Below are 15663 nucleotides of genomic sequence, written 5' to 3'. Positions count from 1 at the left end.
GAGACGATTTTTGCCCTCCCTGTACACTACCCAGATGTCTCAAACATCACCAGAAACACAATACAGCCACTCTTGTGAAGTTCCTGGTGTTCCGGTAGCCATCTCTTTGCGCTCCTAAAGGAATACTTTATCAGTGTTTTTGTATACATCCGACAACAGCTTCGGAGACTGTGGTGACGCACATGTTATTTACTGTTGTTCCAGCTGTGGCAATATCAATTGGCATGAAAAGGTTAAGATTTGTGGGTTGTGGAGCCTATAGCTGTTAAGGTAGGACGTGTGTTTGAGGAGCTCCAGGTCTTACAAGTTACTTTGGAGTTAGTTTTCAACCTTAATTTAATTTTCTTTTTGGGATTCATAGTCACACTTTCTGGGGCTATCCAAGAGGAGCCTGGTAAAAGCAGTAGTAGTCACCCCTTATATCAACGGGTATGGAGACCTGTTTTTTGCGTTTCCAATATTGCGCCGTACCCCAAACTAATCCTGAATGAAAAAAAAAAATAACAATTTGGACTAGTGACGCACATTTTATGCATGCTGTGGCAATTGCAATTTGCAATAAAAATAATCTGCTAACAACAACCACTACCTACGACCACACCTGACTCCTGAAGTCATGCTTCAGTTATTAAGTCAAGTTAAATTAATTTTTTTTTCTTTATTATGTGCAGCAGAGGCTCCAGGACCCTCGACAAAACCAGCAGCAGGAAAGAGGACATATGGCATCCTTTTGAAAAAAATGATTATAGGAAAGGCATTGATTTTAGAAACACAGAGATCATTAGTTGCAACCGTGAAATCTAAAAAAACATAGATTATACACCCAGTACACTTATTTATCCTTAGGCCTTATTAGAAGAGTGTCCCGGAGCCTCAACAGAAAGAACAGCGTGAAAGAGGACATATGGCATCCTTTTGAAAAATAGATTACAGGAAAGGCATTGATTTTTGAAAGACAGAAAAAATAAGATACACATGTGAAATCTAAAAAAACATTGAATAGACACCCAGTACACTTCTTTATCCTTCGGCCTTTTTAGCAGAGGCTCCAGGACACTCAACAAAACCAGCAGTAGGAAAGAGGACATATGGCATCCTTTGTGAAAAAAAGATTATAGGAAAGGCATTGATTTTAGAAACCCGGGGATAATTTGTTGCAACCTTGAATTTGAATAAAAAAAATGGTTGGATGGACACCCAGTACAATTCTTTCTCCCTAGGCCTTTTTATAAGAGGGTCCAGGACCCTCAAACAAAACACCAGCAGGAAAGGGGACATATGGCATACTTTTTAACAATACAGTAAGAGTACAGGAAAGGCATTGATTTTAGAAACCCATAGATAATTTTTGCAAATGTAAATTTGAATCAAAAAAATGATTCGATGGACACCCAGTACACCACTTTCTCCTTAGGCCTTTTTATAAGAGGGTCCTGGACCCTCAAAAAAAACACCAGCAGGAAAGAGGAAATATGGCATACTTTTGAAAATTAGATTACAGGAAAGGCATTGATTGTAGAAACACAGAGATCAGTTATATGACCCGGGAAATAGAAAAAAAACATTGATTGGACACCCAGTACACTTCTTTATCCTTAGGCCTTTTTAAAAGAGTGTCCCGGAGCCTCAACAGAAAGAACAGCATGAAAGAGGACATATGGCATCCTTTTGAAAAATAGATTACAGGAAAGGCATTGATTTTTGAAAGACAGAAAAAATAAGTTACAACTGTGAAATCTAAAAAAACATTGAATAGACACCCAGTACACTTCTTTATCCTTCGGCCTTTTTAGCAGAGGCTCCAGGACACTCAACAAAACCAGCAGTAGGAAAGAGGACATATGGCATCCTTTGTGAAAAAAAGATTATAGGAAAGGCATTGATTTTAGAAACCCGGGGATAATTTGTTGCAACCGTGAATTTGAATTAAAAAAAATGATTGGATGGACAGTCACCAGGTACAATTCTTTATCCATAATGCCTTTTTATAAGAGGGTCCAGGACCCTCAAACAAAAAACCAGCAGGAAAGAGGACATATGGCATACTTTTGAACAATAGAGTACAGGAAAGGCATAGATTTTAGAAACCCATAGAATTTTTTTTTAAAATGTAAATTTGAATAAAAAAAATGATTCGATGGACAGCCAGTACACCTTTTTCTCCTTAGGCCTTTTTATAAGAGGGTCCTGGACCCTCAAAAAAAAACCAGCAGGAAAGAGGACGTATGGCATCCTTTTGAACAATAGAGTACAGGTACAGCATTGATTTTACAAACACAGAGATCATTTTGGTCAATTGTTCGATAGAAAAATAACAATGAGTGGCCAACCAGTACACCTCTTTCTCCTTAGGCCTTTTTATAAGATGGTCCTGGACACTCAAAAAAAACACCAGCAGGAAAGAGGACGTATGGCATCCTTTTGAACAATAGAGTACAGGTATGGCATTGATTTTACAAAACCAGAGATCATTTTGGTCAAATGAGAAATAGAAAATAAAAATGAGTGGACACCCAGTACACCTCTTTCACCTTAGGCCTTTTTATAAGAGTGTCCAGGACCCTCAAACAAAATACCAGCAGGAAAGAGAACATATGGCATACTTTGGAACAATAGAGTACTGGTACGGCATTGATTTGTGAAAACGACAGATAATTGTTTGTAAAAGTGAAATAGCACCAAAAACCATGCTTGGACTCCCACTCCAGGTCGTTCACCTTCAGCTTTTTTATAAGAGGGTCCAGCACCCTCAACAGAAACAACTGCAGGAAACACCACCATATATGCCATCCTTTTGCACAAGCGTGTACAGGTATGGCATCCATTTTAGAAACCCAAAGATAATTAAGAGGAACCAGGAACATTTTTATAAAAACTGGATGGGGCAACCATTACTACAGGTCGTTCTCCTTCAGCCTTTTTATATCATGGGCCACGACCCGCAACAGGCACAACAGCATGAAACAAAATATATGCCACCCTTTTGCACAATAGAGTACAGGTATGTCATAGATGGAACACGGAGATAATTTAGATCAACCAAGAGACGGATAAAGATGCTTGGTCGGTCCTACTGTTTCAAATTTGTTGCATTTTGCGTTCAATTGAATGGTCCACCGGATATGAGTGGTGTGTAAAGTTGTACAATTCGTAACAGTTTAATCACTAGTGTTATGTGCCTTATTTTTTTTATTTGAGTTTTGTACCCACAGAGATGCAGCAGAGGCCAGAAAAATTAGGAATGTACAAATGACTGAAACATTGGGGTATTGTTGGAGCAACTGCTGTAGCAGCGGCCAGAAAAATCGATGTTTGTAAAACATTTATAAAGTGCCCGAAAAGCTTGTGGCTTGAACACTAGTTGTTGGCGGATAAGTCAAGCAAGTCCTCCGTCTTTATAACCAAGAAAAAAAGGCCAGCCTGTGTAACAGTTGTAGCCCAAGGCAGCTCATATCATCATCAGTAGTTTTTTATTCAAATGTATCGCCCAATGTCAGTCCCTTCGGGATCCAGCCCTCATTCATTTTTATAAAAGTGAGATAGTCAAGGCTTTTTTGACCTAGGCGACTTCTCTTCTCAGTGACAAAACCTCCTGCTGCACTAAAAGTCCTTTCAGACAGGACACTTGAAGCGGGGCAGGCCAGAAGTTCCATTGCAAATTGGGATAGCTCAGGCCACAAGTCCAGCCTGCACACCCAGTAGTCAAGGGGTCCATCGCTCCTGAGAGTGTCGAGATCCGCAGTTAAAGCTAGGTAGTCTGCTACCTGTCGGTTGAGTCTTTCTCTAAGGCTGGATCCCGAAAGGCTCTGATGGTGCATGGGAGTTAAAAAGGTACGCATGTCCTCCATCAACAAGACGTCAGGAAAGCGCCCTTGCCGCCGTGGTCGTGGGAGGAGGAGGATTAATTTCATCTCTTCCCCTGTTACATTCCCGTGGTGCTGTGACATCACCCTTATACGCTGTATAAAGCATAGTTTTTAATTTATTATGAAAATGCTCCATCCTTTCCGACTTGCGGGAATTTGGTAACATTTCAGGCACTTTATGCTTATACGGGGGTCAAGGAGCGTGGACACCCAGTACAGGTCGCTCTCCTTCAGCTTTTTTATACGAGGGTCCCTCAACAGGCACGACAGCATGAAAGAACCCATTTGAACAAGGTTGGATGCTGAGCTAATCATGTCGCGTTCCTCCTCCTCACTGATCTCACTGATGGTATCTTCTTCCCCCCAGCCACGTACAACACCACGGGTACCTGAGAGGTGACAACAACTAGCACCCTGGGATGACTGTTGTGCTCGGTCTTCCTCCTCCTCATCCTCCCCAAAGCCACATTCCTCCTCTGACTCCTCTTCCTCACAATCCTCTTCCTGCGTTGCCGCAGGTCCAGCAAGCAATGCTGATTCGGCTGTTTGTGGGGGTGATGGACACCACAACTCTTCCTCTTCCTCTTCACGCTCATCTACTGCCTGATCCAGCACTCTTCGCAGGGCACGCTCCAGGAAGAAAACAAATGGTATGATGTCGCTGATGGTGCCTTCGGTGCGACTGACAAGGTTTGTCACCTCCTCAAAAGGACGCATGAGCCTACAGGCATTGCGCATGAGCGTCCAGTAATTTGGCAAACATATCCCCAGCTCCCCAGAGGCTGTCCTAGCACCCCGGTCATACAAATACTCATTAACAGCTTTTTCTTGTTGGAGCAGGCGATCAAACATTAGGAGTGTTGAATTCCACCGTGTCGGGCTGTCGCAAATCAAGCGCCTCACTGGCAGGTTGTTTTTCGACGCTGGATATCAGACAAATGCGCCATGGCCGTGTAGGAACGCCTGAAATGGCCACACACCTTCCTGGCCTGCTTCAGGACGTCCTGTAAGCCTGGGTACTTATGGACAAATCGTTGTACAATCAGATTACACACATGTGCCATGCACGGCACATGTGTCAACTTGCCCAATTTCAATGCCGCCACCAAATTAATTCCATTGTCAGAAACAACCTTGCCAATCTCCAGTTGGTGCGGAGTCAGCCACTGATCCACCTGTGCGTTCAGGGCGGTCAGGAGTGCTGGTGCGGTGTGACTCTCCGCTTTCAGGCAAGTCAACCCCAAGACGGCATGACACTGCCGTACCCGGGATGTAGCATAGTACCTGGGGAGCTGGGGGGGGTGCCATAGATGTGGAGCAAGACGCAGAAGTTGAAGAGGACTCAGCCGAGGAAGAGGTTATGGAAGAGGATGGAGTAGGAGGAGTAGAGGAGGTAGCAGCAGGCCTGCCTGCAAGTCGTGGCGGTGTCACCAACTCTTCTGCAGAGCCACGCATTCCATGCTTGTCAGAAGTCAGCAGGTTTACCCAATGCGCAGTGTAGGTGATATACCTGCCCTGACCATGCTTTGCAGACCAGCTATCCGTGGTCATATGGACCCTTGCCCCAACGCTGTGTGCCAGACATGCCATAACTTCCTTTCTCACAACAGAGTACAGGTTTGGGATTGCCTTTTGTGAAAAGAAATTTCTGCCAGGTACCTTCCACTGCGGTGTCCCAATAGATACAAATTTTTTGAAAGCATCAGACTCCACCAGCTTGTATGGTAAAAGCTGGCGGGCTAAGAGTTCAGACAAGCCAGCTGTCAGACGCCGGGCAAGGGGGTGACTTTGAGAAATTGGCTTCTTACGCTCAAACATGTCCTTGACAGACACCTGACTGTGGGCAGATGACCAGGAACTGCTACGTAAGAGAGACTGAGTGGAGGATGGTTGAGAGGGGGCAAGGAGGACAGCACTGGTTGACGTGGCTGAAGATGCTGGAGCAGGAGGAGGAGGGTGGCTTTCACTTTGTGTGCTGCTTCTACTCATGTGTTCTTCCCATCGGCCTTTGTGATGGGAGACCATGTGCCTTCGCAAAGCAGTTGTACCTAGGTGGCTGTTGGACTTCCCATGACTCAGTTTCTTTTGGCACAGGTTGCAAATGGCATCGCTGTTGTCAGAGGCAGACACACAATAAAAATGCCACACTGCTGAGCTCTGCGATGACGGCATTCTGGTGGTGGCAACAGCATGCGTTGATGGGCATCGGCGGGCTGTCTGGCTGACCCCTGGTGACGATGCATGCTGTCTGACTGTGCCACTAGCTCCTTGAGACGACCTCCCCGTGCTTCCAAATAGTCTCCTCCTCCTCTCTGTCTCCCCATCTGAACTTTCCCCCTCTTCTTCTTCTCTTCTAGCAGGCACCCACGTGACATCCACCGACACATCATCATCAACCGCTTCACTTGTATCTGAAACATCAAGAAAGGAAGCAGCAGCGGGTACAACATCACCATCATCATCACACCGTACCTCCATGTCGGTAATGCTGCCTGACTGAGACTGATCACTATTATCTACATCCTCTGTCAATGATGGTTGCGCATCACTCATTTCTTCAAAATGATGTGTCAATAACTCCTGTGACAGATCAAGTGAAGTGGCTGTGGTGCTAGTGTTGGTGGTGGCGACAGGCGGCAGAGTGTCACTGGTCACTTGAGACCTGCCCAAAGCACAGCTGGACTTAGATGGTGCGTCAAGGTTAGGAGGACTAGCAGCGGAAGCTGAAGAAGATTGGGTTTCCTGTGTTAGCCATTCAACTAGGTCCTCCTCAGAAGTTTTTGCATCCCCCCTGGCACCCGGCGTCTGAACAATGTGCATATTTGTAGGGTCTAAAGGAATCACAGCACCACGACCACGACCACGGAACCTGCGGGGTGGCCTGCCTCTGCCTGTCATTTTTTTTAAAATGGACACTAACAATACTATTACACCAATTGAGTGGTGGCACTGTGAAAGTGGGCACAGTAGACGCTGTGAGACTGACAACAACAAAAAAGACAGATGTTTTAAAAATCACAAATTGTTAATTTTTTGAAATATTACTAGTACTGTGGCAACAAATATGATTGTTTGGCACTATTTGGCAAATGAGCCTGTCTGGCACACACGCTGGGAGAAAGGAAACTGCAATTCAATGGCACTAGGAGACTGAAGAATCACAGTCAAAACAGTTATGATTAACAAAAATTCCAATCCTGTTACAATAAATATGAGTGGTGGCACTAATTGGCTAGTTGGGACTGGCACACAGGCAGGCAGGCAGGAGGAAAATGCAATTAAAGGGCACTAGTTGACTGCAGATTGACAGTCAAAACAGTGTTGATTGACAAATTTTGCAATACTGTTAAAAGAAATATGATTGCTAGCACTAATTGGATAATTGGGCCTGTCACACAGGCTGGCAGGCAGTAGAAAAGTGCAATTCAATGGCACAAGCAAAATGAGGATTAAGATCAACAATAAAGATTTTTTTTATTTAAATTAGTAACTATACTGTGACAACAATTAGGATTGGTGTAAATAGTTGGCAAGACGGCCTGGCACAAAAGGATGGCAGGCAGGAGGGAGATGCAATTCAAGGACACTAGGAGACTGATTAATGACAGTCAAAACAGTGATGATTGACAATTTTTGCAATACTGTTAAAAGAAAGATGATTGTTGACAACAATTGGCTAGGTGGGGGCCTGGCTCACAGCAGGCTGCAAGGCAAGAGGAAAGTGCTATTCAATGGCACCAGCAAACTGAGGTTTCAAATCACAGCAACTATTACCAAAAATTTTAATTTTTAATTATTAGAATACTGTCACAACAAATATGATTGGTGTAAATATTTTTTAAGTAGGCCTGGCACACAGGCTTGGAAGGCTGTAGAAAAGTGCAATTCGAAAGCACGAGCAAACTGAGGGTTAAGATCGTCAACAATAAAGATTTTTTTAATTGTAATTAGTAACTATACTGTGACAAAAAATTTGGATTGGTGTAAATAGTTGGCAAGACGGCCTGGCACAAAAGGATGGCAGGCAGGAGGGAGATGCAATTCAAGCACACTAGGAGACTGATTACTGACAGTCTAAACAGTGATGATTGACAATTTTTGCAATACTGTTAACAGAAATATGATTGCTGACAACAATTGGCTAGGTGGGGGCCTGGCTCACAGCAGGCTGCAAGGCAGCAGGAAAGTGCGTTTCAATGGCACCAGCAAACTGACGATTCAAATCACAGCAACTATTACCAAAAATTTTAATTTTTAATTATTAGAATACTGTCACAACAAATATGATTGGTGTAAATATTTTTTAAGTAGGCCTGGCACACAGGCTTGGAAGGCTGTAGAAAACTGCAATTCAAAGGCACGAGCAAACTGAAGGTTAAGATCATCTACAATAAAGATTTTTTTAATTTTAATTAGTAACTATACTGTGACAAAAAATTAAGATTGGTGTAAATAGTTGGCAAGACGGCCTGGCACAAAAGGATGGCAGGCAGGAGGGAGATGCAATTCAAGGACACTAGGAGACTGATTACTGACAGTCTAAACAGTGATGATTGACAATTTTTGCAATACTGTTAACAGAAATATGATTGCTGACAACAATTGGCTAGGTGGGGGCCTGGCTCACAGCAGGCTGCAAGGCAGCAGGAAAGTGCGTTTCAATGGCACCAGCAAACTGACGATTCAAATCACAGCAACTATTACCCAAAATTTTAATTTTTAATTATTAGAATACTGTCACAACAAATATGATTGGTGTAAATATTTTTTAAGTAGGCCTGGCACACAGGCTTGGAAGGCTGTAGACAACTGAATTCAAAGGCACGAGCAAACTGAGGGTTAAGATCATCAACAATAAAGATTTTTTTAATTATAATTAGTAACTATACTGTGACAAAAAATTAGGATTGGTGTAAATAGTTGGCAAGACGGCCTGGCACAAAAGGATGGCAGGCAGGAGGGAGATGCAATTCAAGGACACTAGGAGACTGATTACTGACAGTCTAAACAGTGATGATTGACAATTTTTGCAATACTGTTAACAGAAATATGATTGCTGACAACAATTGGCTAGGTGGGGGCCTGGCTCACAGCAGGCTGCAAGGCAGCAGGAAAGTGCGTTTCAATGGCACCAGCAAACTGACGATTCAAATCACAGCAACTATTACCAAAAATTTTAATTTTTAATTATTAGAATACTGTCACAACAAATATGATTGGTGTAAATATTTTTTAAGTAGGCCTGGCACACAGGCTTGGAAGGCTGTAGAAAAGTGCAATTCAAAGGCACGAGCAAACTGAGGGTTAAGATCGTCAACAATAAAGATTTTTTTAATTTTAATTAGTAACTATACTGTGACAAAAAATTAGGATTGGTGTAAATAGTTGGCAAGACGGCCTGGCACAAAAGGATGGCAGGCAGGAGGGAGATGCAATTCAAGGACACTAGGAGACTGATTACTGACAGTCTAAACAGTGATGATTGACAATTTTTGCAATACTGTTAACAGAAATATGATTGCTGACAACAATTGGCTAGGTGGGGGCCTGGCTCACAGCAGGCTGCAAGGCAGCAGGAAAGTGCGTTTCAATGGCACCAGCAAACTGACGATTCAAATCACAGCAACTATTACCAAAAATTTTAATTTTTAATTATTAGAATACTGTCACAACAAATATGATTGGTGTAAATATGTTTTAAGTAGGCCTGGCACACAGGCTTGGAAGGCTGTAGAAAAGTGCAATTCAAAGGCACGAGCAAACTGAGGGTTAAGATCAACACTACATTTTTTTTTAATTTAAATTAATAACTATACTGTCTGACTGTGACAACAATTATGATTGGTGTAAATAGTTGGCTAGACGGCCTGGCACAAAAGGCTGGCAGTGGCAGGCAGGAGGTAAATGAAATTCAATGGCCCTAGGAGACTGAATATTTGCAGTCCAAAAAATTATGATTTTTTTTATTTTTATTACTGTTACAAGAATTGTGATTGGTGCCACTAATTGGCTACTTGGGCCTGGCAGACAGGCTGGCAGATATGAGTCGTGGATGGTAGGTAGGGCAGTAATTTAACACAGTATGCTGTGTAAGTGACAAAAACACAGGACTGATAGAAAATTAAGTTACATTACACTAGCAAAATATTTTAAAATTTTAGATTTTAATATTAAAATTATGTTAAGAAGTGCAATGCACATATGACTCTATGAGTGGTCGCACTGGCTGGCTGCTACGTAGGGCAGCAATTATAACAACAGTATGCTGTGTAAGTCAGATAGACAGTTAGACACAGGCCTGATAGAAAATACAATTAGATTACACTAGCATAATGATTTAAAGACTTTTTTTTGGAAATTTTAAGAAAAAGGTTAAGCACATACATATGAGTCGTGGCTGATAGCCTTGGAAGGGCAGCTATTAAAAACAGTAGGCTATGTATGTCGGATACACACACGCCTGATAGAAAATACTATTAGATTACACTAGAAAAATGATTGAAATTATTTTTTGGGGGGGGAATTAAAAAAAGGTTAAACACATATGAGTCGTGGCTCATAGACTAGGGAGGGCAGCAAGTAAACACAGTAGGCTCTCTATGTCAGCAAAACACACAGGCCGGATAGAAAATTAGATTTGATTACACTAGCAAACAAATTTAAACTTTTTTTTTTTTATATTAAAATTAAGGTGAAAGAAAAATAGATATGAGTGCTGGGTGGCTGCCTGGCACAGACCAATTAACCAAAAGACTGAAAAAAAAGAGGTATATTAATGCTGAGTGAGCCTGACAGACACAGGCATGATAGTAAATGTAATTAGATTACACTAGAAAAATATTTTTTTGTGTTTTTTTTTAAAATTAAAAATAATGTTATAAACGGATATTAACACTGCTGGCTGCTGGCTGGCACAGAGCAATGAACCAGAGTATATGCTGTGTGACACTGGCCTGATAGAAAATGAAAAAAAATTACACTAGAAAAATAATTATATTTTTGGGTTAGTTAAATTTAAACTAATGTTGTTAGGGAGATATCAGTGGTGGCAGTAGTCACAGCATATGCTGTGAGCCTTAAACACACAGCTGAAAGCCAGGCAAATGCTAATAAAAAACAAACAAACAAACAAAAAAAAAAGGCAATATATAGCTCTAAAAAGGGCTTTTTGGGGTGCTGTGCTTGCAGCAGAGACGAGTGGAGTCCTTCTGGACTGTAAATACACTCGCCTAGCTATGTTTTTCCTATTAATGTCAGGAGCAAAAACACAACACGTCCTCTCATTAAAAAAGCAAGGTCGTTATGAGTCTAAAATGGCGGATTCTGAGTAGCTGGGAGTGTCTGTGAGGGAGTGTCTGATGTTGATTGGCTCTAATGTGTCAGGCGGCTGTGACATAAAGGGTCAAAGTTTCCACAATGATGACACATAGGGGCGGATCGAAAATCGCCATGTGTTCGCCCACAAACGCGAACGCGCACAAGCTATGTTCGCTGTGAACCGTTCGCGGGCGAACAGTTCGGGACATCACTAATTGCCAGTGCTTTTTAAGGGACAGTACAGTCAAAATTAAACATGGATTGGATAGAGCATGGCATTTTAAGCTTTCCAATTTACTTTTATTATCAATTTTGCTTAGTTCTCTTGGGATCCTATGTAAAAAGTAAGTAGGTGTGCTCAGGGGTGTGCACGTGTCTTTAGCCACCTGACAGCAGTGTTTGCAACAATGTTTATAGCTATGAAATACATTGGGGCCTATCTATCAAGCTCCGGATAGAGCTTGGGGCCCCGTGTTTCTGGCGAGCCTGCAGGTTTGCCAGAAACACCATTTATGAAGCAGCGGTCTAAAGACCGCTGCTCCATAACCTCTCCGCCTGCTCTGAGCAGGCGGACAAACATCGCCGCAATTCAACCCGTTCGAGTACGATCGGGTTGATTGACACCCCCCTGCTGGCAGCCGATTGGCCGTGAGTCTGCAGGGGGCGGCGTTGCACCAGCAGCTCTTGTGAGTTGCTGGTGCAATGCTGAATACGGAGAGCGTATTGCTCTCCGTATTCAGCGAGGTCTGGCGGACCTGATCCGCAGTGTCGGATCATGTCCGCCAGACTTTGTTAAATAGAGGCCAGTGTATCAAACACTGCTGCCATATAATAATATTAAACAAACAGGCACACTCCTTAGCTCCTATCAGCCCTCCCAGATATATTCTTCAACAAAGGATAACAATAGAACAAAGCAACATTGATAATAGAAGTAAATTGGAAAGTTGTTCTGGTGCTCTGGGGTAGATTTACCAATGTCTGTCTGATGCTGTAGCGGATCATGTCCTACAGACAGCATTGAATGCCGACAGCATATGCTGTCTGCATTTATCATTATACAAGCAGTTCACCAGAACTGCTTGTGCAATGCCGCCCCCTGCAGATTTGGCCGCTAGCAGGGGGTGTCAATCAGCCTGATCGTATAGGATCTGGTGGATTGAAGACCATAGCCTCAAAGGCAGCGGACAAGTTATGGAGCAGCAGTCTTTAGACCGCTGCTCCATAACTGCTGTTTACAGTGAGCATCTATACCCCTCTGTGTTAATCATGAATGTTGACTTTACTCTGCCTTAAATAGTTTTCATGATATTTTGGTGGCTTTATAATTATGTAGCCTCAAATCCCCTTCCAGGGCTTCCTCAATGCTGTGGCCACAATTATGGATAGCAATTCCAAGCTGTCCCCCATTGAGATATTGCTCTGTAAGCCCTGCAGAGCTGGTTTGTAACTTTGTCTATCTATCTATCTATCTATCTATCTATCTATCTATTTATCTATCTATCTATCTATCTATTTATCTATCTATCTATCTATCTATCTATCTATCTATCTATCTATTTATCTATCTATCTATCTATCTATCTATTTATCTATCTATCTATCTATCTATCTATCTATCTATCTATCTATCTATTTATCTATCTATCTATCTATTTATCTATCTATCTATCTATCTATTTATCTATCTATTTATCTATCTATCTATCTATCTATCTATTTATCTATCTATCTATCTATCTATCTATCTATCTATCTATCACTTGTATAACAAATTAACAGGGTGCGATTTTACAAAACATATCCTATCTAATGTTTTTTTGTGCCAGTATGCCATCTATTTACCATAAATTGAGAAGCAATACCTTTATAAGTTCAAATAGATTTACCCAGAAATTGTGCCTCTGGTGATTAACATATTGTATAAACTATTTTTATGCAGGTATTGAGAAGTTCAAAGGTCAATATTTTCACAGTCGGGACTACAAGTCTGCACTGCCCTTCCAAGATAAAAGGGTTATTGTAGTTGGAATTGGGAACTCAGGAGGTGACTTGGCTGTAGAGCTGGCTTCTGCTGCTAAACAGGTGATATGAGTATAATATGGCTCTGTATGTAGGGCAAGTCCAAAACTGAGAGCGGGAGCTTCAATTAATGTGTAAGATTAGATACAGTCCTGCTAATATGCATGAATACATATTATATGTTGTCAGATAACCACCCTTTTGCAGATGCATAGACTGTTGAAGGAAACAATAGTTTCTGCATTACTTCATGCCTCCATCAGACATATTGCATGAAATTACTATTAAAACCCAAGCAAAAAGTCCTCAATCTTGCTGCTAGAGAACTCTGTTGTAAGCAATGAGGTCTATACAGAGAGGGAAGCGGTCAACCATGAAAAAGCAACAGCTCAGTAGCTTCTTATGTGGGTCACCACCAGGGAAAATGCTCTTTTAGCCCGATTCACAGAGCCTTTCACAGAGGAGAACTTTCCTGGAGCATATCTGTCTGACCCTACGTAAAAAAGATGGTCCAGCCTCAAAATACCAGTCAATCCTCTTCTGAACGAGTAGCATAGCAAACGCATATGATTATTTTGGCCCTCTGAGGGCCTCGTAATTGAGGTGCAGCCATATCCTTTTAGGCCCATTGGAGACAGAGAGACCATGTCTGGTTCTCTTCATCACCATTGTGCGTGTGGGATGTTCTGCTTAGTAGAAAAGGTGCCCAATAGTGCAATATAAATGTACATCATATAGTGTTTATGGGATGTTTTAATTAGTAGAGAAGGTTCCCAGTAGTGCAATGCAAGATGTACATCATATGGTGCTTAAGGGATGTTCTGGTTAGTAGAGAAGGTTCCCAGTAGTACAATACAAGATGTACATCATATGGTGCTTGTGAGATGTTCTGGTTAGTAGACAAGGTTCCCAGTAGTACAATACAAGGTGTACATCATATGGTGCTGGTTAGATGTTCTGGTTAGTAGAGAAGGTGCCCAGTAGTGCAATACAAGGTGTACATCATATGGTGCTTGTGAGATGTTCTTGTTAGTAGAGAAGGTGCCCAGTAGTGCAATACAAGATGTACATCATATGGTGCTTGTGAGATGTTCTGGTTAGTAGAGAAGGTTCCCAGTAGTGCAATACAAGGTGTACATCATATGGTGCTTGTGAGATGTTCTGGTTAGTAGAGAAGGTTCCCAGTAGTGCAATACAAGGTGTACATCATATGGTGCTTGTGAGATGTTCTGGTTAGTAGAGAAGGTTCCCAGTAGTGCAATACAAGATGTACATCATATGGTGCTTTTGAGATGTTCTGGTTAGTAGAGAAGGTTCCCAGTAGTACAATACAAGATGTACATCATATGGTGCTTGTGAGATGTTCTAGTTAGTAAAGAATGTTCCCAGTAGTGCAATACAAGATGTACATCATATGGTGCTTGTGAGATGTTCTGGTTAGTAGAGAAGGTCCCCAGTAGTACAATACAAGGTGTACATCATATGGTGCTTGTGAGATGTTCTGGTTAGTAGAGAAGGTTCCCAGTAGTGCAATACAACATGTACATCATATGGTGCTTGTGAGATGTTCTGGTTAGTAGAGAAGGTTCCCAGTAGTGCAATACAATATGTTCATCATATGGTGCTTATGAGATGTTCTGGTTAGTAGAGAAGGTTCCCAGTAGTACAATACAAGATGTACATCATATGGTGCTTGTGAGATGTTCTGGTTAGTAGAGAAGGTGCCCAGTAGTGCAATACACAATGTACATCATATGGTGCTTGTAAGATGTTCTGGTTAGTAGAGAAGGTTCCCAGTAGTGCAATACACAATGTACATCATATGGTGCTTGTCAGATGTTCTGGTTAGTAGAGAAGGTTCCCAGTAGGGCAATACAAGATGTACATCATATGGTGCTTGTGAGATGTTCTGGTTAGTAGAGAAGGTTCGCAGTAGTACAATACAAGATGTACATCATATGGTGCTTGTGAGATGTTCTGGTTAGTAGAGAAGGTTCCCAGTAGTGAAATACAAGAAGAACATCATATGGTGCTTGTGAGATGTTCTGGTTAGTAGAGAAGGTTCCCAGTAGTGCAATACAAGATGTGCATCATATGGTGCTTGTGAGATGTTCTGGTTAGTAGAGAAGGTTCCCAGTAGTGTAATACAAAATGTGCATCATATGGTGCTTTTGAGATGTTCTGGTTAGTAGAGAAGGTTCCCAGTAGTGCAATACAAGATGTACATCATATGGTGCTTGTGAGATGTTCTGGTTAGTAGAGAAGGTTCCCAGTAGTACAATACAAGAAGAACATCATATGGTGCTTGTGAGATGTTCTGGTTAGTAGAGAAGGGTCCCAATAGTGCAATACAAGAAGAACATCATATGGTGCTTGTGAGATGTTCTGGTTAGTAGAGAAAGTTCCCAGTAGTGCAATACAAGATGTACATCATATGATGCTTGTCAGATGTTATGGT

General features: G+C 41.9%; 1 protein-coding gene across 3 annotated transcripts in view; it reads left to right on the top strand.

Moving 5' to 3' along the window:
• The window catches only part of LOC128641272 (flavin-containing monooxygenase 5), a 61526-nt gene that overhangs the window by 25096 nt on the left and 20767 nt on the right, over positions 1-15663 (top strand). For all 3 annotated transcript variants that reach the window (XM_053693863.1, XM_053693864.1, XM_053693865.1), the window contains exon 5: positions 13126-13268. In XM_053693863.1, the coding sequence (XP_053549838.1) occupies positions 13126-13268 (143 nt within the window). The remainder of the gene's footprint in view (positions 1-13125; positions 13269-15663) is intronic.

The sequence above is a fragment of the Bombina bombina genome, chromosome 10 (genome assembly GCF_027579735.1).
Source record: "Bombina bombina isolate aBomBom1 chromosome 10, aBomBom1.pri, whole genome shotgun sequence".
Classification (NCBI taxonomy): Eukaryota; Metazoa; Chordata; class Amphibia; order Anura; family Bombinatoridae; genus Bombina; species Bombina bombina.
This window is presented reverse-complemented; position numbering and strand designations above follow the sequence as displayed.